The 27,973-nt window shown below is 37.9% G+C and overlaps 1 protein-coding gene across 2 annotated transcripts; it reads right to left on the reverse strand.

Annotated features, from left to right (window-relative positions):
- Window positions 1–27,973, reverse strand: mdfic (MyoD family inhibitor domain containing). 2 transcript variants are annotated; one of them, XM_053508551.1, is made up of 5 exons: window positions 27,746–27,973; window positions 27,287–27,522; window positions 23,374–23,508; window positions 8,950–9,213; window positions 1–5,694 (listed from the first exon to the last, which is right to left on the reverse strand). In XM_053508551.1, exons 2-5 carry the CDS (start codon window positions 27,375–27,377, stop codon window positions 5,444–5,446), a joined length of 741 nt encoding a protein of 246 aa, XP_053364526.1. In that variant the 5' UTR covers window positions 27,378–27,522; window positions 27,746–27,973; the 3' UTR covers window positions 1–5,443. The 2 variants fall into 2 exon arrangements, with proteins under 2 accessions (XP_053364526.1, XP_053364525.1); XM_053508550.1 differs by having other exon boundaries at window positions 27,287–27,454; window positions 27,746–27,972.

A 27,973-nucleotide genomic window follows, 5' to 3' on the forward strand; every position in this document is an offset into this window, starting at 1 on the left:
TTTGATTTTAAATGCAGTTTTATTCTAAAAAATAATAATAATTATTAAAAAAACATTATAGTGTCTCAAGTTTAAAAGCAAGCAAAGCTTTGTATTGTATATTCTAAGTCTAATCTTATTTAGGATGACTAAGGAAGAAAAAGATCAAATAACTCAGGATTTCCAAAATGATGTAGTACAATGAATACTGATAAACAAGATCCCTTTGAATAAATCTAAACAAGACTTATAAATGAATCTAATAAAGAAAACTTGACATTATGATAATAAAAAATAAAAAAAACGGGACCCTGTTTTAACATGAAATGTCAAAGGATAAATATGCAAGAGCTAAAACAAATAAACAAACAAACAAACAAAAATTATTCACATTTTGTCATATTTAAATTTTTGGCCCTTGCATCCACATAAAATTGGTTTCTTTGTTTAAAAACAAAAAAAAAAAACATTTACCGAAACAGTTTACTGAAAAAAAATAATAAAATACTGTGTTTTTTCACGCATTTTGTACATAAAACAAATTTCTAATTTTTTAGGTAATGTCAGGATTATAAATCACTTTTTACAATAAGTATTCAGGGCACAAACACAATTTCCAAACTGGCATATATCTACTGTAACAAACACATTTACCCTGCAACGGCTCAGAGCTAAAATATAAAAAAATAATATTTAAAGTTAGTTTTATTTACTGAGTCTTGCTAGTGCTCTGAGAGTCTTGAGCAGTTTAGTGCATCCAACATTGCTATTATCCCAATTCCATTTCAATACGTCTTTGAAAAGTGCAGTTTAGCAAGTTAGTCTAACATTTAACAGAGATGAGTCAGTTTTCACAAATACACAAAAGCCGTACCAAACACATCAATACAACATATATTGGCCTTATTCATTATTTAAGTACAAATAAAATTGTGTCTGATAAACATCACAAGGACTAGTAATTTCAGCACAGTCTGGAGAAAAATAACTCTACCCACAATTTCCCTAATTTAAGCATCGTAGTGTGTGGTTTATCTGACTGTTTATCAAGCATTAATTAGTCAATTCAACCCGATGATTGGTTATGAAATGATTACTGTCTTCTATCACTAATACACACACTTCTTACATTTCTACATAAAAGTCCATAACCTATAAATGTGATTGTCAAGTACTTCTACTATTCTCCTTACTACACTGATACAGAAGGTAGATTTTAATAATAAAGAAAACAAGCACTTGTGAAGTGGATTTTTTTTCCCCTACACACTGACTACATGAGAGTTTAACTCATACTGACACACCTGTAAGCAACATTAATTTTATAAGAGCCATTATGACAGTAAAATGTAAATGTCATCATTAAAGTCAAATAAATCATTTCATCTAGATTAACAACTACAACTAACATCTACAACCAACTACAAAAATGCTGGTTTAGGAATGTATATTGTTTTGTATAATAGGTCCAGTATTTTAGACAAGGTTGTACTATGTTTTTACATTAGCAGAGGTTAAAGGAAAGTTTATATACTAACAAGAAAAACGCCATGTCTGGTTACCAAATAAAGAAAAAAATGAATATTGATGTGATTGAAAGCTATAAGCTAAATGGAAAGAAAGGACTCTACACAGGACGTCATGTTCTGTAGGATATTGTTTTCATAATCATGTCATAATTCATTTAAGCAACATCACACGAGAGAAAGTGCTGTTGTGCTGGTTATCAGCATGGCTGTGCTGCAGCCATAATGATGAGGGTGCAGCCTGAGTGCAGAACATATTCAGCACGACCATGAGTGTGATATGGCTTTTATACAACAGTTCGTCAAACACTGATTCTTGTTTAAAAAAAAAAAAAAAAGTATGCATTGTTTTTTAGTTTTTTTTTTTTATTTAACCAGTTATTTTGCTCCACCAACGCATTTCATTAAGCAAATGCCTTAAGGGAATTTAAGTGAGACTGTTGAATCTGGCGATCAACAGTTAGTGTAATTAACAGGGGAGAAAGTATTTTACATTTTTACTCGTACTGGTATGGCCATGAGATTGTACAAGAATGTACTGTAGAAGTATGAGGAGAATGAACAATGGAGGCGAGATTTCCTTCTGTAAATCTCAGAAGTTTGTGTTTCCACTTTAGAATATCAGCTTTAATAACTTCTGGGTTCTGGGGTCAAATCCCAAATGCAATCAAATGGAAAGGTAATGGCCAAGATTTACAATCCGTTGTTTCAAACGCCAAATAGGGTTGAAGAGTGATCAACCCTGCTTCAGATGGCAATTTAAAACAACTTAGAAGCGATTATTTAGGGGACAACTTTTTTTTTTAAAGATATCATACTATCAAATGTGTTTTCTTGCTGAAAGTGTTTCCGTGACTGGTTTTGAATAGAATTTTTGGCTAGCAGGTGCACACTCCTCATTATTTGTACCATAGTGATTATTGAAACAACGCTGATGCAGAGAGATACATATAGATAAACCTCCCACTGCTGTCAACGTCCATTATCACTGCCCATGAAATGCTTCGCATCCAATCAGATTATTCAGTCGGAACTGTTGTATAACAATGCTTATTAGACCTTTCTTTCACACTAAGAACTATAAACCTGTAATGAATCAAGATACAGTAGACGATGCTTAAAGAATGTATTACCAGACAGGAACATTGTAAAAAAAAAAAAACAGGCTTTTTTAACAAGTAAAAAAAATTTAAAATACACATAAAACACGCACAGAGACTTGACCTCTGCAGTATAAGACAGTCGTATACAGTACCAGTCAAAAGTTTGGAAACACCAGTCAAAAGTTTGGACACAAGTTTGAATTTATATTTTACATTCTAACAGTACTGAAGATTTCAAAACTATGAAACAACACATATGGCATTACGTTATTAAGTAACAACAATAACAGCCAGTTGACACGAAGGTCAGCTGTTCCAGAACAGTTCTTGTAAGAACAGTATTGTCAAGTGCATGTACAAAACCCATCAAGCACCAGGATGAAACCGTCCCTTTTCAAAGACCATACCAGGAAAGCAAGAACACATACCACTGAGAAGATCAATTAGGGTTACCAGCCTCAAAAATCACCAATTAACAAACAGCACCTCAGATTAGAGCCGTTATGAAGGCTTTAAAGAGCAAAAGTAGCAGACACATCTCAAAGTACACCTCTGAACACCTTCAGTATTGTTTTACAATGTAGAAATAAATAAAAATCAAAGACCATGAATTTAGATCTGTGTCTAAACTTTTGACTGGTAGTGTATCTGTGGAAATTACAGTGTTGTTTTAGAGCAAAGTAGTTTGAAGCCCATCCTAATGTAAGTTAGAGCACACCAATAACAGACCTCGTCAAAAAAGACAGCTCCAGAAATTACTGACGTGATTCATTAAATGAGCAAAAATAAATATATTGACACACAATGAACAAGGTTTGAACCCCAAACATATCATAATCATGTACATATCTAGCAATAAGTAGTAAATAGTTTTTTTTATTATTATTGCCACAAACATTTGGTAAGGCCTACTAAACTGAGAATTTAACTTGATTCCCTCCTTAATACCCAGCAAGGTTGTCTAAGACTCATAGAGAAAACATGGAACACTCCACAACATTTCAAGCTCTTAAATATTCCCAGATTTGTAAATGTGGACATCCGTCTTTAAATTAGACAAAATATGTTTAAGAGCAGTCTAATGCATATTTAGGCTTAAAATGTTTCAGAAAGATCAATTTGTGGCCAACAACCAGGATTTGGACTTTAAAATTACAGTTTTAAATAATATTCATAAATCTTCTCAAAAAATGTATCACTGTAGCCTTAATTTGTTTTTGTTTTTATTTGTAGCCTTATATTATTTTAGAAACACCAATGTAAAACATTTAACACATGTAATACATGACTTTTCAACTAACAATAACAACCTCACTCCTAGATTCTACATTGTTCTAATGAGCCATAACATTAACACCACAAAACATCAACAAATTAAACAAATGGTCACAGGACCCTGGACACGCAAGGCTCATATATGCCTGTGTTGTGACCAAAGGCCAGTCTGTTTAATCTGAGCCCACAGAATTTTTTTTTTAAAAAGTCAATGATAGAAAGGCACCAGAACACCCATAGCCTGCCGTACATGAGGCCCAGCAGATAAAGAGCCCAAGGCCACCGACCCAGCCTCCAAACTCCCCAGATCCCAATCTAATAGAGTACCTATGGGATGTGCCAAACAAACAGTCTGGTCCACGGAAGACCCACCCCAAAACCCCCAGTTTTTATTTAGACTGAAGACATGAGGCTCAGCTGTTCTGGAATAGTTCTTGTGTTCTTGCAAGAACAGCATTGTCAAGAACATTGGCAAACCCCATTAAGCACCATGAGGAAACTAGCTCTCAAAAAGACCATCTTATCCATAACACCTCAGATTAGATTGTTGTGAAGGTTTTACAGAACATTAGTACCAGACACATCTCAATATCAACAATGTGGCTGCCTTTAGAACTGTTCTACAATGTAGGAAGAAATTAAAATCAGGAAAGACCATGGAATTAGATGGTGTAGAACGGAGTGCTGGCTGCCCGCCTCAAAATTCACCAATTTACCGCACAGAAGATTATGAAGGCTTTACAGAGCATAAGTAGCAGACACTTCTGATCGAGTATTTATGGAAAAACAAGTCCGATCCATGGAGAGCCCACCCACAGCACCCAAAGGATCCGCTGCTAAAATCCTAGTGCCGGACACTGTAGCACACAGTCATGTGCCTAGGAGATAGGGCTGCCCAGGTGCCATCTACGCAACACAAGGCATAATGTTTTGTGTTGTAATGTTATGGCTCATCGGTGTAGGTCTGCATTATATGCTGTTGTTTGTTTTTTAAATATGTTGTATATTTTTATTTGGTAAATCTACAAAAAAAGCTGCATGTACAACCTCATTCAAAAACGTATACTTGATGAAAGGAAAAAGATTATTTGTTTGCATTACTTTTAAATATTCATTAGGGATTATTATTACAAAAATTATTCCACATTTTCAGAGAAAGTATTATTATTCCTCTTTTTTTGAGGAATGTTAAAGAATTTGTCAAAATTCATTTTGCATCATTGTGTGCGTTGTTAATGTTATAAAGTAACTTATGCCCATAGTCTTGAAGGTGCCAACAATTCTGGAGCTCAAAGCACTTTGTAAAGTAGTTAGAGATTTAAGCATAACTGATTGTTATACCCTTTACACACACATAACTTGAAACATTTTTAGTTTGTTCAAACTAATAAAGCATCTTGTTCAGGCGGAGGGAGGCCAGACTTTTTTCTTTTTTTTTCATTTTAGAGTGTGTGTACATGTGTATTTTCAAACACACACAACCTATATACAGGCACACGCATGTCACTTTCACACACAGGCTGTCTGTCTCAATGTGCTATCTGCAGGTGAACAAGGCTTTTATGTGGGGAAGCAGATGCCACAGCACTCCATGCAGATCTCGAGACAGTCGGAGGACTCGCAGCAGGCGTCCATGATGCCGCAGTCCATGTCGCAGGGGCAGTTGCAGTCGTCTCCCAGGTCGTCCGCGCAGCAGCAGCAGCAGCAAGCCTCCGATGTGCAGGCGCCGCATGATGCCTGAGCCACCACCATGTTGCACAGGTTGAGGAACTCACAGAACAGGCAGGCTAGGATGCAGTGCACACAACAGTCTGCTCCCACCAACCGGTTAGGAGAAGATAGCTCAATTAGCAAAGAACAATCATGAGTACAGCCAAATGTACAGCACATCAATAATCATCGATAATATACAGTGAATGTGCAGAATAAATAAACCAAAGTGCTACACCTATTAAAAAAAATGCATCCAGTTTTAGGATAATCTGGAGGGGGAGTTATGACTTATCACAACATAACTGTGTGGGTGTGTGAGAGTAGGGAGGATACCATCTAAGCAGTGAGGAGATATGGGAGGAATCAAGGAAATTCAAAGGAATGAATTCCACTTTAGGGTTGATTAGTAGCTTTGGGAATAATGGGGTTATCATCATGCAAGAGCACAGGCTTGATCACGTAAAGCTGATTAGCAGTGTCCGAGATTTTCCCTGGCAAATTGCACTAATGCTACCATTTCTCTCATCCCTGATTAACATTTGACCTCTACTCTGGCCTCTCATAGGGATGTGGCGCTTGATTTTTAAATTACAAATGACAGAATACTCAGCTTTCCTGGAGGTTTTTTCGCAATGCCCATCTGAGGAAGCTGTTTACATAAAGGACAAATAAGATAAATAAAACAGCGGATGATATTTTACTTTGTGAACTGCGAACACTATTTCGTCTACGTACTTAAACTGTAAAAATTAAACGCTAGTGAAAGACAAAAATGTAAACCTAACCACAGCAACAATTTTAACAGCAAAACTCATTAGTATCTTAAAAAAAAAAAAAAAAAAAGCTTTTACAGCAAACATTTTCAAAGTTAAATTTCATTCGGTGCACATCACAGGAATATCTAGAACTAGTGTTTAAGAGACTAACAGCACCCTGCTGGGCCTACGTTTTCCAGCTATGAGACAAGTAATTGGACCTGATACATATTTTAGAGAAATGGCCCTGATAGTGTCATTCCAAACAGTACATTTGCATGGCTTTCATCGGTTCATGGTGAGCTGTCAGGCAGAATACTCCATCTGACTCGAACTGCTATCAGAAGAATAAAGAGGAACATTTCAGCCTTAAGTCCTCTGAATGCTCATGTTTGTTTAATCAAAGTACTTTTATAAAGAAGAAGAGCTGACCTGGTGAAACAATAACCCTGCTGACATGCAAATCTACGTAAAGCTAAAATGCATCACCAGTTTGAATAGTAAGACAATCTGACATTATACTCTGAAGCCTTAAATCAGGGCTTATTAATTAAACTGATTGATTTTTAAATTTGCATGAATTGTAAACAAACCACTGATGAAATCCACCTCAACTTCCTTGTCAAATTTTATTTGTAGTTTCTAGATGCAGACTTAAATGATACAGTGCTTTTATGCATTCCCTTGGATTCATAATTTATCAGCAGTGATTATTATGAATCTTAAAGAATGAGAGGCTGGGTAATGTACACAGGAGACAAGCAGCCCTGCGAAAAACTGACATCACTTCTAGGAACATGTTATGCTTAGTGTCAGCTGTAGTTGAAAAAGCCCAGAGTTTAAGAAACCCAAACCAGCCCGAGCACAAAAGAGGAAACTGCAAGAGACATCTGGAAAAACCCAGAGGCGAACATCAAAAAGAGGGGCAGCCTGATTTACAGCAAGATGGATGTGGCACAGAACAGTGAATTGTGTAGAAACATTAAAATGAGAAAAGACTATCTTCTGTCCAAGACCCCAAATGTCAGGGGAAGCGAGAAACGGGAGGAGATGGGTACAGTTTTAAGCTGCATAATACATGGATATTATACTGCAACAGCAAACATTTGTGTCTTACCATGTCTTACAAAAAAAATATCATTATCATCAATATCAGCAAACCCACATGGCATGCGTGTGAGATGTCACTGGTCATTTGTATATTTTTAACTGTTAGTAACAGCACAGTGCACTGCCAGGAATAACCTTGAGAAAATTCTGGAAACTTTCTAAAAGAAAATGTGTGAATCTTTTCTTTTCAGTTAACTTTTTCGTCACCATAATTAGTCAAATAGCTAAAATAAGGGCATGGTTACAACACAAACCTAGTATCATTCAAGATTTATAAAATAAAGCAGCTCACAATTGAATGTCTCTGCACCTGTGTTGCTGTTATCACAGTTAAATGTCGGTGCCAGACATGCAAGCCAAGAATGCAAAAAGCAGAATCCCCTGAGTGGCTCGTGGTAAGGCTTTATTCTTCTGCTTTCCCACCTGTTTAGACGCTAATTTCCCATGCAAACAGATTATGGTAATCCATGTAAACATTAAAACACCACAGATTGCTGTTCTCCAGCGGGAAATAAGTACTTGAGCGAGCATACTGATTTAGACCACGATTCTACAAATAACAGAAACACTGCTAGTAATGAGGGCTTTTAACTGTACATCCTAAACAATTTACAAGTTCATAGGACGATGATATTAAAACTGGCACTTCTATCAAATCAATGAAAATCAAGATAAACATGTAAAGCTTTTACAGTATATTTAAATGAACGGTCTGTTCTTTAAAAGGTATATGAAATCCTTTTTTTAAAACTTAAACAAATGTGTATAACTTTAGAACGGACATAAGATTTATAAGACATGTTAGTAGAAAGAGCAGAATGTAAGAGCACTAAGCCAAATTGAGGCGTGTGAGACAGCACAGTGTATATTTACACATGTGTGTGGTGTGTCAGAGACATATTGAAGCGAGAAGAGGTGTGTGTTGCAGAGCCACAGAGCAGATCTTAATGAGAGGACAGTGTGAGAGAGGAGAGTGAGGGCCTATGCAGAGGTGGAGCTGACATATGGCAGACCCCCCACTCTCCATCGCCTTGTTAAAAGGTCACACCTTGGTGACCATTACTAATGCACTGGTGAGCTCCTTCATTACAGCATTCAAATCATCATCAGACCTGACAAGGTGCTAGCTGCTTTTCTGGATTATCAAAGGACCTTGCACAGTTTTAGCCTTGTGACTAATGACGCATATCCCAGAGAGACCACAAGAAAAAAAAATCTTGTTTGATAATTAGATATTGATATGAGACATTTACAAATAAATGTATTAAAATAATTGATTATGGTTGTGGATTAGCAAGGGATTGTGTAATAATTATGCTAAAATTAGCTGCTAAACAGAAATTTGTGTCTGTGGGAGAGTGTGTGTCTGTGGGAGAGTGTGTGTGTGTGTGTGTGTGTGTGTGTGTGTGTGTGTGTGTGTGTGTGTGTGTGTGTGTATGTGTATGTATGTGTGTGTGTATGTGTGTGTGTATGTGTGGTACTGCTTACCCTCAGGAGAGGACCCAGGTTTGTGGGAGCCTGTAGAACTGCCTTTGCTCCTCCTGCTGCTGTCACTGTTGACAGACAGGCTGGAGCGGAGTTTTTTCTGCACACGCTGAGAGACGGGAGGTGGTGGTTTTCTCGTCTCAGAGAAGGAATCAGACGATACCGCAGGTTGTGTCGTTCCTGGTGGAGTTCTATGGCCATTGCTCATGCCTGGGTGGAGGCCATTGTGCAGCCGTGTGACCTCTCCATCACCAGACTGAGGCTGAGCTACGTACACACAGAGAGAGAAAGAGAGAGAGAGATTTATTTGCAATATTTATTTATTCACTCACTCACTCTTATCTTGTACAGGGTCACTGTATGCCTGCAGCCTATCCCAGGGCACTAGGAAGGGTACACTCTGGACAGGGTGCCAAACCATCGCAGGACACACAAGCACGCTCACTCTAACACTGCGGGCCAAAAGACCAGTTAGCCTAATTCACCTGTCTTTAAACTGTGGGAGCAAACCAGAGTACCCAGTGGAAACCTACCAAGCACAAGAAGAACATGTAAACCCTTGAACATTGAAGGTGCAAGATCACCGAGCTAACCAGTACGATACCCTTTTTTATTATTATTTATAATAATTGAAAAATACACAATGGCATACAGTAGTTGTAACCTCTGTGTCCCTCCACCTCCAGGTTTCAGGGTTCAATTCCTACCTCAGGTTTCTATGTGTGCAGGCGTGCAGTTTGCATGTCCTCCACATGTTTGTCACACACACCACTGCTTGAAAGTTTGCGATTCCTCGCAAATTTCTTTGTACACATTTTCATGCCATTTACAAACAATTAAAGTTAGCCAGAATTCTGACTATAATCCAGTGGCCAGCATAGTCTCTGTTAACTTTAATGCACGATGAAAGACTCCATCAAGACAATCCATCGTGTAGAAGGTGTTTAACATGGGGTAAAATCTCATCAGATTATCATAAAAATTTGACAGCTTGAATGTTTGCCAGGCTGTAATTGCTGCAAAAGGTGTTTTTTTATTTATTTATTCAAGTTTGAAGAACACATTCATGATTTCCATCAATGCCAGCATGTCTTGTTCTTTTGCTATATTTTCTATTCAAACTAATTCTGTGTGTTTTTCCTTGGAAAACAGTTAAAAAAATTATAATTTAAAAAGTGATCCCAAAGTTTCGAGCGGTGCTGTGTGCATGTATACACTCACCTAAAGGATTATTAGGAACACCATACTAATACAGTGTTTGACCCCCTTTCGCCCTCAGAACTGTCTTAATTCTACGTGGCATTGATTCAACAAGGTGCTGAAAGCATTTTTTAGGAATGTTGGCCCATATTGATACAGTAGGATAGCATCTTGCAGTTAATGAAGATTTGTGGGATGCACATCCAGGTCACGAAGCTCCCGTTCCACCACATCCCAAAGATGCTCTATTGGGTTGAGATCTGGTGACTATGGGAGCCATTTTACTACAGTGAACTCATTGTCATGTTCAAGAAACCAATTTGAAATGATTCGAGCTTTGTGACATGGTGCATTATCCCGCTGGAAGTAGCCATCAAAGGATGGGTACATGGTGGTCTTTAAGGGATGGACATGGTCAGAAACAATGCTCAGGTAGCCCGTGGCATTTAAACGATGCCCAATTGGCACTAAGGGGCCTAAAGTGTGCCAAGAAAACATCCCCCACACCATTACACCACCACCAGCCTTCACAGTGGTAACAAGGCATGATGGATCCATGTTCTCATTCTGTTTACGCCAAATTCTGACTCTACCATTTGAATGTCTCAACAGAAATCGAGACTCATCAGACCAGGCAACATTTTTCCAGGCGAAAGGGGGACATTCTTCAACTGTCCAATTTTGGTGAGCTTGTGCAAATTGTAGCCTCTTTTTCCTATTTGTAGGGGAGATGAGTAGTACCCGGTGAAATCGTCTGCTGTTGTAGCCCATCCGCCTTAAGGTTGTGCGTGTTGTGGCTTCACAAATGCTTTGCTGCATACCTCGGTTGTAAAGAGTGGTTATTTCAGTCAAAGTTGCTCTTCTATCAGCTTGAATCAGTCGGCCTATTCTCCTCTGACCTCTAGCATCAACAAGGCATTTTCGCCCACAGGACTGCCGCATACTGGATGTTTTTCCCTTTTCACACCATTCTTTGTAAACCCTAGAAATGGTTGTGCGTGAAAATCGCAGTAACTGAGCAGATTGTGAAATACTCAGACCGGCCCGTCTGGCACCAACAACCATGCCACGCTCAAAATTGCTTAAATCACCTTTCTTTTCCATTCTGACATTCAGTTTGGAGTTCAGGAGATTGTCTTGACCAGGACCACATCCCTAAATGCATTGAAGCAACTGCCATGTGATTGGTTGATTAGATAATTGTATTACTGAGAAATTAACCAGGTGTTCCTAATAATCCTTTAGGTGAGTGTATATACTGTATATATACAGTACAAACACAAACATACATACATATATTTAAAACTGCTTTATATGTACTCTTACATGCAAATTAATGTCCCAGGACTTCACAATTATGAAGTAAAATTAGCCCTATATTATATATATAAAAAAATAACATAAAACATTTTACTCAATTAGTAAGCTGTGTTTTCTAAAAGAGCAGTACTACAAGATGTTTCAGAAAGAAAATGCCTCTTAGTAGCTACAACTGAGCTAGTTGTTATGTATGAATTAAGTCTAATGTATTAATATTTGCATGTTGCTATTAGTGAAGTGGCTTTAGTTTAATAGAGAACCAGTAAATTATGCATGGGATATCACACAAATAAAAAGCTATGAAGTTTTTTCCATTTGTCAAGGTGAATAAAACAGTTGCTGTGATCCATTATCAGAGGTGTGTCCATCCAGAACAGCACCCTAAGAATTTGACTTTTGCGCGGTCTTTGCTCTTAATAAGGTCCACGCTGCCATGATGTTCATTTATGCATAGTCTTCTCTTTTTTTCAGGTTTGAGGCGGTGCTGGAATGAGCAGATCTACCTGATGAAACAGGAGCAGGGTGCTCTCCTGTGTATTCAGCACTGCAGGGAGAGCTAGAGCTGCCTTCCTCCCCCAATCTGTATCAGAGAAGGAGTCACACCTCAGACACTTATTGAGCTCTGAATTATTAATTTTTTTTCTTTGCGCTTGTACATTGCTGGGTTTCACTTTGCATTTTTCCGTTTTTTGTGGAAACCAAGACAAGCGTAATCATAAGGCAACTTTTTTGACATCTTGCAACAAAGCATTGATTTGCAAAACAACTAAACTTTTCAATGAAGTCAGCAAGAGAACAGCTCTTTTTCCTGTCTTTTTTTTTTTTTTTTTTTTAATGTCAGAACACCAACAAGTGCAATTACAGTTAACAAGAGGGGGAAAGAAAATGCAGCCCACTGCTTTTTAACAACACATCACCGAGGGAGATCTCTGACAGGAATGCAAATGTAAAACAATGCAATTAAACACAGGCAGAGCCTGGATCTTCATCCTCCGGCCAATCTACATGCATGTTCTCCTAAACAAGTACAGACATTTGGAGTGCCAACCATCTACATGAGTCTTCAAGCCAGATGTGTCCATCAGCAAGCATGCCCAATAAGCTCCCGCCTATTATTCCACACCGTGGATAATTTTAAATGAATTTCCAAGTGTTGATTAATTCAGAACAGAAGCAAATCAATCCTATGACCGCGGCTAAAAATGTAATGGACACATACAACAAAGACCATACTAAAATCTTGACGGAAAGTTTCACTGTGCCCCTCTAAGATGCTTCTTAGTATGAGGGCATGACAAAAAAAACATACTGTACATTGATCATACACTGTACATGTGATCTAACATTATTATAGATTTAAGTCAACTTCTGTTGCCAAACTAAGATGCTTCAGTTGTTACCACCCGTCCTGATAAGGCACATTCCTTTACTACACAGTAATAAAGGGAGGGGAGTCATGGTGTAAGAAAACACCTAGTATATGACTATGCATTAATGAAAATAAAAAGAATGTCAGCACCCAAGGACGATGTCTTGTGCAGTACAATGGTGCATATACAACATCCCAAAGCAAAGTGACAGGGATAATCTATATGAACTTTGTATAATGCCTCAAGCTTAACATGCTATGTATTCAAACAGATGCAGCTAACCAGAGAAACATGCAGCATCCTGACTACTGTTATATACAAGCTGACAGGTTGCATTAAAACGCCATGTTCGGGGGTTTGCGGGGATGGGGGGGGGTGTTGGAAAACGTTTTAAATTGGACTTCTAACTGCTCTGCTTCAAACACATCAACAACTGTTGAGAGTGTACATTTGTAGTTGAATAATACATGGTATTCCTCTACTCACTCTGTCAAACACATCACAGGCAAACTGGGGGTGAGTGCTTCTTGACTGTCTAAGCAGCATCCCAATTTGGTCCCCTGTATCTGACAGGCTGAAATATCTTGGGAGCATTTTTAAAAGGCCAATGTTTGATGGATTCATGAAGAACACACAAATATAATTGCCATTTGTCACCATGTTTTGAGCGGATACCCCACACGGGGACTGTGCAGAAGGCGCCTGGAGTGAACCGGGCGCCGCCACGGCGCCGCTCTCTATGTAAAACTGTGGATAAACACCAGCGTTTTTGTGTCACAGAAAATAGCTCCGCTGGAAGAATTTAAAATTGCACCCCAAAGACACAGAGCCAAAGCGTCCGAAGAACTAATATGTATGAACATCAGTGGCTAGAAGAAGCATAAGTAAAACTTTTTTTTTTTTTTAAACCAAAAGACACTCATGTGGGAGGAAGTAGGAGAGATGTAAGGCAGGCCAGGTGTACACACACGCACACACACACACACGTTTGAAAAGATCACCTCCACACAGCAGTTCCTCCATCTCCACACACAATCATTTGCACTACTGTCAGTGGTTCCTGAATCACAGATAAGAACAGGAGTTAGATTCCTGAATTTCACATTTGTTAAGTGTTGGATTCTGTATTGAAGTAATGAACCTGTCCCTCTGTTGTAATCTTCAGTAAGTTTGGAGTTACTTCCTCAAAGTCATCCAGCCAAATATGTGACTAACAAATTTCTAATAATTCCTCCAGAGCTAAAATGAAAAGCAATAACTTTAGGCTAATATGTGCAAATGAACACAATATAGTGATATAGTGACTTACTAGATAGGCTTCTGTCTTTTACAGAAAGGAGACTTGGTATTACACACACACACACACACACACACACACACAATTTTGTCCACAGAGCAATTCTTTTCATTAGGAGCTACATATTTCTTGCTTCTGTTTAGAACTCAAAAACTATGGCATTATGTCAAAAACAATAGAGGAATATTATTCCAATAGATTATGAAAGCAAATTTTCTTTGGCTTGTCTAAGCTGACCTTCCAGCACTACTTCAAGGACTTCCTTTACTGAGGAATTGGGTTTAAAAATAGTGTTTTTAGATCAAACTGTAGGTGTGCATTGGCATTTGTGTAATGCAGGACCCCAGCAAGTAGTGAAAGTGGTCAGTTCTCATGCAAGCCAAAGTCTGATTTGATGACTAGTTTTTGGTGGAGCTGCCATGGTGTAAATTACTTAAACTATGTTATATATTGTTTATTTAATGCTGGCGTATTAAATTACATTTTGGGGATATAAGAAATATGATAAACAAAAAAAAAAATGAATGCAGGATTCCTTCAGGAGTGGGTGGGATGGGAATTAAAAAACACACACACACACACACACACACACACACACACACACACACACACACACACACACACACACACACACACAGAGTGTTTTTATTTTATTTGCATAGAACCCGAATCACAAGTTACTAAGATAATTGTATATGCTAAAATAAACACCTTTTGTATGTAAAGTGGGTATGGAAAGTATTCAGACCCCCTTAAAATTTTTACTCTTTGTTATATTGCAGCCATTTGCTAAAATCATTTAAGTTCATTTTTTTCCTCATTAATGTACATACTGTACAGCATGGGGTACAATATGGGGTATATTGACAGAAAAACACAGAATTGTTGACATTTTTGCTGATTTTTAAATTTTTTTTAAAACTAAAATATCACATGGCCCCAAGCATTCAGACCCTTTGCTGCAACACTCATATATTTAACTCAGGTGCGGTTAATTTCTTCTGATCATCCTTAAGATGGTTCTACACCTACATTTGAGTCCAGCTGTGTTTAATTATACTGATTGGACTTGATTAGGAAAGCCACACACCTATATAAGACCTTACAGCTCACAATGCATGTCAGAGCAAATGAGAAATCATGAGGTCAAAGAAACTGCCTGAAAAGCTCAGAGACAATTGTGGCAAGGCACAGATCTGCCCAAGGTTACAAAAAAAATTCTGCTGCACTTAAGGTTCCTAAGAGCACAATAGCCTCCATTATCCTTAAATTATGACGAAGAACCCTTCCAGAGTTGGCCGTCTGGTGAGAGAGGTAAAGAAGAACCCAAAGATCACTGTGGCTGAGCTCCAGAGATGCAGTCGGGAGATGGGAGAAAGTTGTAGAAAGTCAACCATCACTGCAGCCCTCCACCAGTCGGAGCTTTATGGAAGAGTGGCCCGACAGAAGCCTCTCCCTTAGTGAAAAACACATTAAAAAACACCTGAAAGACTTCAAGATGGTAAGAAATAAGATTCTCTGGTCTGGTAAGACCAAGATAGAACATTTTGGCCTTAATTCTAAGCGGTATGTGTGGAGAAAACCAGGCACTGCTCATCACCTGTCCAATACAGTTCCAACAGTGAAGAATGGTGGTGGCAGTATCATGCTGTGGGGGTGTTTTTCAGCTGCAGGGACAAGACGACTGGTTGCAATTGAGGAAAAGATGAATGCAGCCATGTACAGGGATATTCTGGACTTCAGACTGAGTTGAAGGTTTACCTTCTAACAAGACAATGACCCTAAGCACACAGCTAAAATAATAAAGGAGTGGCTTCACAACAACTCTGTGACTGTTCTTGAATGGCCCAGCCAGAGCCCTGACTTAAACCCAACTGAGCATCTCTGGAGAGACCTAAAAATGGTTGTCCACCAACATTTACCATCTAACCTGACAGAACTGGAGAGGATCTGCAAGGAGGAGTAGCAGAGGATCCCCAAATCCAGGTGTGAAAAACTTGTTGCATCCTTTCCAAAAGATCATGGCTGTATTAGATCAAAAGGGTGCTTCTACTAAATACTGAGCAAACGGGTCTGAATACTTAGGACCATGTGATATTTTAGTTTTTCTTTTTTAATAAATCTGCAAAAAGGTCAATTCTGTGTTTTTTTGTCAATATGGGGCGCTGTGTGTACATTAATGAGAAAAAAAATTAACTGAAATATAACAAAGAGTGAAAAATTTCAGGGAGTCTGAATACTTTCAGTACCCACTGTGTGTGTGAGTGTGTGTGTTTGTGATTAAAGGAAAGTGTCTTGAACTATTTACAGCACTGTTCTAGCACCTCCTCTTTTCACGCTGCCTGATTTCAGAAAACCTATTTTATCCATCATCTTATTTTATTACCACTTAAACCAGAGAGTGACATACAGAGATTATAACAGGTCATAATCCTTAATTGTGTTCTGCCATACTACATTTTTATATTCTGTAACAATCATTTAATTTCATCCCTTCAAATAAATTGTACGAGTGTCAATAATGTGAAGTTAGTACTGTACACACCTGCTGTATAAACTTGACTGCTGACAAAGGTGTTTGATATTGCAAATCACTCTTATTCACGCTCACCCACTGTGTGTCTGCCCCCTCTGTCTCCTTATTTAATAGTGACTAGGAAAGCCAGGCATCTGGGATTTACTAATTTCAAATTTGGTAATTTGGCTGCTGATTGAGTGGGAAAAAATAGCCCCTTCGGACCTTGTTCTGCTTAATTACATTTTACAGTGGAGAAGGCAACTTAAAAGACAAGAGCGGATTCTTGTGGAAGAAATCTTTTTCAGCTCCGGGGAAAGCAGAAGCAATCATCAATCATTCTTTGATTTCAAAATTGTATTTACTGAGATTAACATGTCTGCCTGCTATAGAAATCATTACCTCATTCAGCAAGAGACAATTTGTGGCAAAATGACATGCACTAAAAAAAATCATTTTCAGTTTTCAAGAGCCTGACTACAAGCTCTGAAGTCTCTTTTTTGTTGTGCCATCATCATGACAATGCAAACTCCCAAAAGTCTCAAAAAAGAGACCCAAAAAAAAACACACTGGTAAAAATCTTTTTTTTTTTACTTTATTTTTCTATTTTTATTTTTTACTAACCTAATCTTTTAGGCCTTTTTCTTACAATCAGTGTGTATTCTGGGAAAACAGAGGAATGCAGTAAATGCCAAAGTACCACAAATGCAGCTGTAAAATGCACATCTTGTACAGATTTAGTTTTTACACAGCTACCACATTTTCTCGAAAGATCAGTTACGACGTGACTCAGGCCAGGCAGCTGTTGCAGCTTCCAGCGCCAATGTGCTCCACCCAGCCTCCTGAACAACTCCAAACAAAAAACCCAGCAACACAGTGGTGAAAAGGGCAAGATGGAAGGAGGGCTTTATTTTCAGTTTCAGTTACGCAGATGACTCAGAGATTCCAACAAACTTAAAAAAAAAAAAAAGACTTGCATCCAGCGCCTGAAGAGTCCAGCAGCATTATATATCATCTTTACCAATAGACACAAGCTTGTGAGAGAGCTTGTGGGAAAAAAAAAAAGAGAGAGAATGGAGAGGGAAAGTATGGGATCGGGGAAAGAAGCACTTCTCGCCAATCCACTAGAGGTTGAACAGTTCATAAAAAATATCTATAGACATGGTTCCTTTATTTGCTCTGTATCAATCTCTAACATTAACAGCACTAATATGACAGCTGTGGGTCAGTGGGCTCTGGCTTTGGGGTGCCAATCAAGACCTTAAGCCTAAAAATCAGGTTAAAGGACAGAGGGGCTCATGTGTCTGAGTGGCTTTTTAACGGGAGACGGCTGTATCGATTTTAGCGCTGTGTGCACTCCAGCTCCGTGGTCACCCCTGAGTGATCAGAGGCCTGACGGAATGACCTACTACGGAGCCAGTGAACCTGCAAACACGCAGGGCCAGAGGGGGCCACATCACCAGAGAGCTCTGTAATAGAAAAGGGTTTTAACCTTAATGTCGAAGCCAAAACCCTGTTAGAAGGCCAGTAATCCCCCTGCTCTGCTATCATTTGAAGTGTTTTTTTTCCCCTCTTCTCACTGAAAGGCACCATTTCTTGCTCTGGATGCTTCCACGCCAGGGCTCGTTATGTGCTGCTTTAAAGTAGCTCATGATTCTCACATGGGGTACTAGGCTCTATGTAGACTGCAAACACCACAGTGGACATCACATCCACCTCATATTTCCATATGTAAACGTTCCTTTCAAAATGAGCTCACCTTGTTTAAGAAGCTTGAGGTTCCTTATTTTGCTTCAGAGCTGAATATATTGACATAATGGTATTGTGAAGTTGTGAGAAGTCAAACACTGATTGCATGGAAAGAAACGGATGCATGCAGAAGATAATTGGACTAAATCCAACATGCAGAAATTCATTGAAAGGCACAGGCATTGGCAGAATGCTAATTAAAATGCTAGAAATTTTCCATATGAATTGTATCTACACCCAAGACAATGAGGAAATAATTATCACAGAGGTAGAATCACAATGGCCATTTTAATCAACCTCTGTGCTAGCATTTCACCCTATTTATACCGCTTTGATTTCATGACCCACTGCGAAGTAATCACTTGAAAATTAGCCTTCTGTTCTAATGGGCCCTTGCGTTGGAGACATGTGATCAGACAAAATTTGCATTCTGTGTAACGTGAATGATATGAAGCTATTCTTTAAAACTAAAGTGATTAGAATACGCAGAGGCGTCAAAAACATATGCTGCTATAATCTCTCTTACTTAACAATTTTTTTTCACAATGACATTGTGTTTTGTTAGGAAAATAATAAATACCCACAAAGACCCTACAAGATTAATGCCTGTCATATTGTAATTAATATGAGTCAACAGTTTAGATAAACCCTGTACACAATCTGGCCTGATCTTTAAATAGATCTGTACAACATACTGACGTCTCAGCATCAGACTGCTGTGCTTCTTTCCACAGGGAGTACGTCATCAAAACGACATATGTACTAAATTCACATGAGTCCACACCAAGCTTTCATAACTGCAGACATCAAAAACACCATCTAAAACAAAGTCCATTTGATTCCATCATTGAACTATTTTTATTCAGTGGTATTCATGATAACGAAGTGGCCATGAAAAACACAGATATCAGACATAAACAGACCTGCTGGAGAATGATCAGGGAACAATGTAACCTTGTAAGAATAAGCAGTGAAGCATAGCTATTTCTGGCTGGTATTCAGGAGACCACAATTTAATTTAGACACTAGTGTCATACAGTCCTGCTGTTCCTTTTTAAAACAGCAACAATCACTTTATAAAAATGAAACCATAATGGCAACAGCAAGGATGATTAACAACACCAAGAAATACCTATACAGGTGTAAGAAAGGACTCTCTCTCTCTCTCTAAGTCTTACATTTTTGTATGATTCTGTCCAATGCACCCACAGGACAGCTAACTGCCCTGAAGTTATTAAAAGCATAAAACCAAACTTCACTTCAGCTAGCTATCAGGCTAGGAAGAGAGAGCATCTGCTATATAAACAAAGTACCCAAGGATTGTTTAAGAGTTTTCAAAATGTCCCCTGTGTGTGAGTAAAAGTGTGTACTTGTGTGCCCTGTGATGGATTGGCACACCTTCCAGGGTGTATCTTGCCTCATGCCCCTAAGGCCCCCGGCATAAGACTAAGTGAGTGAGTGGACTTCAAAACAAATATACAACTATTTAGACAGTGTTGTTACAGTAGGTGTGTTTTAGAAGTTTTGGAGACAACGGACTGCCACACACAAGGCAAACTTGAGGCAGTCAGTTTATAATTACAAGTGTGTTTAAAGTCTAAGTCTCTTAACTCATAAGGCTTAGACACTTAAGAAACTTTCCTACACACTTAAATATAATCTCTAAAAGGGACATCTTTAGGAAAACGCCCCTTTATCTCCTGATGTGGTAAACATCAGAGGATATTCTCCAAACAAGCCAAATATTCTAAGATGTAAATCTATCCATGATTTGATGAAACACTATTATTAATATAATTAATATAATGCTTTTTTTATACTTAAAGCAGCAAAACATTTAAAGACCATTACAGTACATCACATGCCTTTTAATGTCAACAAAGCAAGTGTCCTCATTAAACAGACTGGCTGGCCAGTGACTCCCCACTGACTATAAGGGTTGTAGCCAGATATACCCATTAACCAGGTCAGGATTGATGCAATACTGTAGTTAAGGCTGGATATGAATGTAACATACATACATTATTAGCTATGACTTAAGATCATTAAAATGTAAATAAAGTTTATTTTTCTTTAAATATATAATGTTTATATACATACTATACATGCATGTGTGTTGAACAGCAACAGAAGTATTTAATTAATTAAACACATACTGAATAAATTAATTACATTATTGTATAATAAAGTTGCCTCGCTAAACACGGCAACATTTAATTTTCTTAATTTTAGTTTCGATGTTACAGACATTTAAATCATCTGATTTGACGGACATCATGATAGTTGGATATTCTTAATAATTTATCGATTCATGAAGTAATCATTAAACATCCCAAGCCTATCAGTTGCAGGACTGATATTTCACAAACACAATAAACTTTTGTTCAAGAAATCCCATTTGCAAATCTTCTGAAATATCAGTCTGGCAGAAGCTGATGCCACAGTACGATTAACAAACGGTACACTGTTTCCAATTATGGACGCTTGGAAAAACCACAAATCCTCCACACACCCACATTCTGCATTCTGCATGGCCTAAACTACAGTATATTGGGAAATGAACGACTCTAATTCTTTATGATGCAATAGCACCTGTCTGTTAAATGTTCAATAAGAACTTTGCAGGAGGATTTTTGTAAAATTCGTTCAAAAAAGTGTTTACTGATAAAAGCATGGCTTGGTGTGTCACGGGTGAAACAAGCCTTAACCTTGTCATGTGAACCACATGGGTTTTACATCTGAAAGCACAATTTGGTGAAGTCACACGATGGTGATGTGCTGCGAGTGTCAGTGTGAGAGAAAGAGAGAGAGAAAGAAAATGAGAGAAAGAGAGCGACACTCTTAGACAAGGCATCTAGCATGAAACTGGGGGGGGGGGGGGGTTTGCACTCCACACAATGGAACTGTAGGAAGAGGGTGTGTTAGTAATTTTCCCCTCCAAAACAAGTGTTGAGAAATTTCCAATCACAACCTCTGTTTTAAATCTTTTTCCATACTTATTTCCTACCAGGGGGAATTCAGAAACAAAACATATTTTCCATCCATACCTGTTTATGCTTATCTATTTGCATAAAACATACATGTACCTTTACAAACACCTGACACTAGGCTCAGAGTACACTTTTTTCCTATATATTATTTACAATGAATTCTAAAATCCATGCAATGTTTTATCATGTGAAAAGCTTTTGCTTTAACCAAGCTCAAACTCTTTCCTGGGATTCCGAGCTCCAGGCCAGCCAATGCCAAACCACAATGGGATTTCCTTACTCACACAGCTCTCAAAGAGGAGGCTTTGGTGAGGAAACCACATGCAGAATTATCAACCATGATCCAAGTTAATTGCTGTATGAAGTGAACGGTCATCAGTTACTTAAAACTTAGCACATTATGTTGCGTGAAAAATAGGCTTCTTCTTTGTAACCACTTCATCCAATAAAAAATAACATTTAACTCACAACCACAATTTGCATAATCAAACTGAGGCATTTTAGATAACAGGCAAAAACATCAGAACTGAGGCAGATACGTGCAAGAAAAAGTTTAAAACCAATTGTCAACAAAGAGTGTAACAATTAAAAGCACTTTGATGAGTTGTTGGGATATGATTCCGCGTACGCATTAATGCTGAGTGACATTAATATCCATGCTGATAATTCTTTACAAGATCGAATCCAAACATGCAGGCTTTGTAGTTTATAGCACAATATCTCTCTTCAGACTTCGTCTCACATCACACATGTGACTGATTTTAAAACAATTCTCTTTCCATGCATCTTAATAATACTCTAGATCTTAAAACACCGCCACAGATTCAAATTTGATAACCGTTCTATTAAATTTATCCAAACAATCAATGTTTTAGGAAGAATTTCAGAGCCAGAAGGCATTACTTTTTTTGCTTTAGATATTGCTTGATGAAGAACTGCCAGAAGTCTAAGAACACTTCAGCGGTGAAGTTTGCATCCTATTAATTTACCCTCTTATCTTTCATATAGATCATTATACCTTTTTTATAAAAACGTCTGTGAAACATTTAAACTGAGCGAGGAACTAAAGGAACTGATTCATCTCACCGTTAAACCTGTTTTCAACGTGTATTTTAGAAAAAAGTAACCTGAAACATATTTTTGAACATTAATATATGCAAGAATTCTAAATAATCCCCTTATCATCTATGCTCATACAGTTCTAAAGCTGTATTTAAAAAAATGTACACTACAATTTTCTAATTAATATAATTTGGCAAAATTCAACTCTGTCTTGTCCATTTCTGACTCTGCACTTCTTTGCTATCTTGTTTCTCAGTGATATGTATTTTTCTCTGCAGGTTAGAACATGTGCATCCTGATCTGCATTTTGCAACCAGCTAGGTTTGAGGACAGTATAGAAGAAAAGCTATTTGTAATAGTGATCTCTAAACCCCTGGCAGACGCAGTCAGATTATGAAATACCTCAGTATTTAATGATTTATAATGGAATAAGTCCTCACATAAACCACCAGCCACAAAACAGCCTTAAAGCATCACTCATCCACTGCCATATTTAACTCTGGGTATCAGATGACAGTATCAAAATTTATTGGAATTTTAATAAAGCTGAAACAACATGATTAACCACATAAATGAATTATGACATAAAATAAATTCAGATTTATAAAGACCTACATGTGAATAAAGAAATTACAAAAATTGTCTCTATTCATTTTTGTTAATTTCAAGTGCAGTCAACAATGAATAAAGAGAAATTAATAGTCTTGGGTAAAGCAACAAATCCTAATACAGTCAGGATAATTGTGGTAATGATACAGAGAATCAGAGGGGTATACTGTGACCATTTCAACTTTCTTGAAAATACAACTATAAAATTATAACAAATAACATGTCATTTATACTTAATTGGAGGCAGGCAACATTCTGACAGATATTTGCATTGTAGCTGCTATGTCAGCATCTAATCTACAAATGAACACTTACTTCTTATCGGTTCAACATGGGCAGGGCTCTCCCTATTCATGCCCACCTGCCCATCAGCACAGCAGTCTCTGGAGGATGGAGTAGTGCACGTTTCTGCCATGTCAGGCAATCCTTTAGCATCAGTTTGGCATGGGTCTATGAAACCAACAAAAAAAAAAGAATTAGATATCTTTAAAAGGGAATTGAAAAGGGGACAAAGTGATGATGAATGATTTGCTTCTGCATCAGGAACCAAAAAATGTATATATAATATGTTCTAATAGACATGCAGACAGTATTTCACCTAAACTTACTAAATATTTAAACATGACTGATTAAGGTACAATAAAAATGTTACAAATGGCATTGCGATACAAAACTATATATTTTTTTACAATAACCACTGTACAAGACTTTTTTTAATTGTGTTAAGCGGTCATTAGACCTTAAATTCCCTTATATTTTACAGTCCAACACATGATTTTTTACATTATAACAAAAACTGATTACTAAACAGCGTAACTCTGATCCCTTACAACATCTCTTTCAAAATAATTTAACTTATCACGTTTTAGATGCAGTGCTGTTAAGTTTGGGTTTATATGCAAGCTCACACTGAAAAGATAGCAGTACGAGTCAGCAGTTTTTTAATTTAGTTTTATTTGTATAGCACTATTAACATTGAACATTTACACATTTAGGGTTAAAATTTGACATTTATTTCCAGCGAGTAAACCAGGGACAAAATGACAAGGAAAAAACTTTATTAGATGATATAAAGGAGACACCTTAAGAGGAACCAGACATAAATAAGCTATTCTCATCTGTACAACACCATTATAATGAATAGCAGTCTTTGACTACATCACAGAGTTATGAAAGGGAGTTCTACAACTGTTCTACTGCACAGTATATAGTCAAAAAGTGCAATTTAGCAACCAGAAAAATTATCCCTTTTTTTTTTTTTTTTTTTTTTTACACAAAGTTATCACTTATGAAAGTTTGTGCAACTAAAGGTCCAAAGCCTCAATTTCTTCCTTTTCTGGCAGATCAACACAATTTGTTTTACTTTTGTGCTACCCAGAGCACTGCTTATTACACAAGACTAAAGTAAATGGCTGACATGCTGAAGCAACTACATATTCAAAGATGAATATGGTGTTACCAGAGCCTAGGGCTGATTTATGGAAAGCCTTTTCTCAGACAGTGACTTCATGAATCGATGCACACTTGCAGTATGGTCAGCGTCTAATGCATCACAGTATTTAGTGATTACAATTTGAAATAAATTGCTCTATTCTCTGCACCTAAGAGAGAAATCCAGTGTTAACTGTGAGGCTTTCAAGGTCCTGTGATTATCCATTTGCAGGCAAAGCTTGTGATTGCTTACTTTGTCCTACTTTGCTCTTTTTGACAGTACTGTAATGATGCTTTGTATAAATGTTTAAATAGGATTGTTAATGGTTCAGTGCCTAAAAAAATGAGACAAAGCTTATTTTGTATGTGATCATCTCACCAGCAACTAGAAAGTTAATTAAAAACTATAATTGGTAGTGGTCCATGTTAAGAAACACTCCCTTAAGGCTCAAGTTAAAAATATTGAAAACATCAGCATTCTCAATGGAACCACCCATTAAGTTAATGTACTCAGTGTGCAGGCACACACACACACACACACACACACACACACACACACACACACACACACACACACACACACACACAGGCCAATAAAAAGCTTCCCATTTCAAAAGGGTCAAATTATTGTGCTGCATTAAGCTAAGAAAACAACTAAGGAGATTTTAAGTGACTGGAACCAGGTTAAGAAAACTTTTAAACAATATCAAAACCTGTTAGAATAGCGCTGAACCATCAACTTTATGAAAGAAATGTGATCGGAAAAAGATGAATGGAAATCACTTAAACATCAAGTAAAAATCATTGCTATGTTTACTAATAAAAATAAAAGCATTTGCATGTGCAAACAATGTGATGAGAACTCACAGAATTGACACGAAACAGCTGTGTGGCCATAAGAAAATCACTAGTTAGTGACTAATCAAAAGGAGAAAAAAAGCATGAATTTGCTTAGTATCATAAAGGTCATGTGGTCTGATGAGTTAGATTCCAGAGTTCCTTTTCCAGTGCAACAGGGTTAAAAAGGAAAGAGCATGAAGCAATATACCCATCATGCATACTGCCCACTGTACATGCCTCCGGCTTTGGTTGGTGAGGTCTAGACTCATTAACATTATGGGAATTGACCAGGTTATCACATCTAGTTTTTCTTCCCTGATGGCACAGCCGTATTTCAGGATTCGAATTGTATACAGTAAGAATGGTTATTAGACAACCATTTTCAAGAATGGTAGGAGCATAAAGAATCATTTTCATACATGGTGATTAAAAGTAAAGGTGAACGAAATCTTAGAGTTTGTGACTTTTCTGGCCAGGCTGTGTGTGTGTGTGTGTGTGTGTGTGTGTGTGTGTGTGTGTGTGTGTGTGTGTGTGTGTGTGTGTGTACACACCAATCAGCCACATTTACACTACCACCAGGTGAAATAAATAACATTGACAGGATCAGGACCACCCAAGGCTCACCCATGCCAGTGGAGACCAAAAACAAGCCTGTCTGGTCTGATCCCACAAAAAAGTCTAACAAAATATATATATATATATACACACACACACACACACACACACACAGTACGTGCAAATGTTTTGGGCCACCCCACATTTCATGGTTAGCACTAGATTACAGTTTGGAAGGTCTCAAACCCCACAACCACCATGTTGCCACTGTTGGGCCCTTGAGCAAGGCTCTTAATCCTCAATTGCTCAGATGTAAAATGCGATAAGAGATAATAAGATAATGATAAGTTGCTCAAGAAAAGGGTGTCTGTCAAATGCTGTAATCTAATGTATTTTAATGGTGATGCTGAATGGTAAGTGGTCAGAACAGATGAGAGGGGAAATGAGGTTGTTACATAAAACAACCGATTTTTAAACTGTATCTTTATACACTTTGCAGCCTGTTCCAGTAAAGCACTTTTTCCTATTTCTTTCATTTAATCTCCATCATATCATTAAATTTTTAGGACACCTGAAAATGACACCCATATACACTTTTTAAGCACTTTGCTTTAAATAATAATAAGCTCTAATCTTCTGCAAAGGATTTCTATTTTATTTTGGAGTGAGGATGTGGAAACTTTCATCTTTCAGCCACAAGAGTATTACTGAGGGCAGGCACAGACACTGGGATGAAGTTGGTATTTCAGGTTCTCCCAAAGGTGTTCAGGGCTTTGTGCAGGACATTTAAGTACTGTACTTTCTCATGAATCTTGTCAAATCATGTTTTTATGGAGCTTTATTTGTGCACAGGGGCACCGGCAAGCTGAGTGTGTCTCTTAGATCTACTGAAGGGACATTTTAATGCTACAACAAACAAACACAATTGTTTGTACTACTGTGTACCTACAACTTTCTGAAAGAACCACATATGGTAGTGATGGAAACTTAGTCATACACACATCTGACATCACTGTAGAATAATTTAAATAATTGTAGACTTGTATAAAGAAAGAGTGCTCTTCATTTTTAAGAAAAGTTCATTGACTGTGCAAGCAATAAGCTTCTACGACTGATTCAGCAACATTTCACTTTGATGGCCTTTTCTCTGAGATGACACGTTTCTTTAAACTCTTTGTATGCTCCCTAACGAAATGAAACACTGCTTACTTCGACTACATCTATAGACACACACTTGTGCACGCACATGACCAACATGTTAGGACCTACAGCTGCAATCTCAGTCCACATTTTAAAAAGACAGAGTGAATGTGCAAAGTGCAGTGATGGGCTCTGAGTTTAGTTGAACTGTGTGTAAATACAAGCTGATGGAAAAGCTGTCACTAAATCAACCCTCTCTCACCTTGGGAGTTAGCCAGCAGCAGACTCGTCTCATGCTGTTGCTTGTCCGGACCTACAGGCCCCTCCGGAGGTAACACTGTCTCCGCGGACATGAGCCAGACCTCTTGTGGAGATACTGTACACACCCGAAACTAACACACAGCCTCCCTTTTTGGATCAGCCGTCGACCCTGTCAGAGAAGACGCAAAAAAGTAGAGAGTGTCCGCAGATGAAGCATAGCCCCAGCGCTCGCGCTTTCTGAAGAGAAAAGTGACGTCAGCCAGCAAGATGTCGTTAAACTCAAGTGGAAAGTTTTTGCCCCCCCTCCTTCTTCTGCATAAACATGTAACCAATACACTCAAACAGCCGACATATTTCACTTTGGTACAGGTTAACTAATATTTCTTCCTGTTTTTTTTTTTCAAGTGAATGTTTCCACATAAAGCTTTTCCAAATAAACAAAAATTTCCATTAACGTTACCTTTCAAACATGTCAAACTCCGCTGCTTGACTTCAAGTGTACCTCATGTTGATCATCCTCCGCCTAGATAAATCTCATCCAGTTAAAACGTTCCCTGAGAACAACGAAACGAAAGAAGAGTCCGCCCGCTTTTCAAGGAAAATAATGTTGAAATTAGCATTTCCAGTTAGCATCAGCGTTCTGAGGCGAGTCGGTCTCGTGAGTTAGCTCAAGAAAAGTTTTTCATCA

The sequence above is a fragment of the Clarias gariepinus genome, chromosome 12 (assembly GCF_024256425.1).
Source record: "Clarias gariepinus isolate MV-2021 ecotype Netherlands chromosome 12, CGAR_prim_01v2, whole genome shotgun sequence".
Lineage (NCBI taxonomy): Eukaryota > Metazoa > Chordata > Actinopteri > Siluriformes > Clariidae > Clarias > Clarias gariepinus.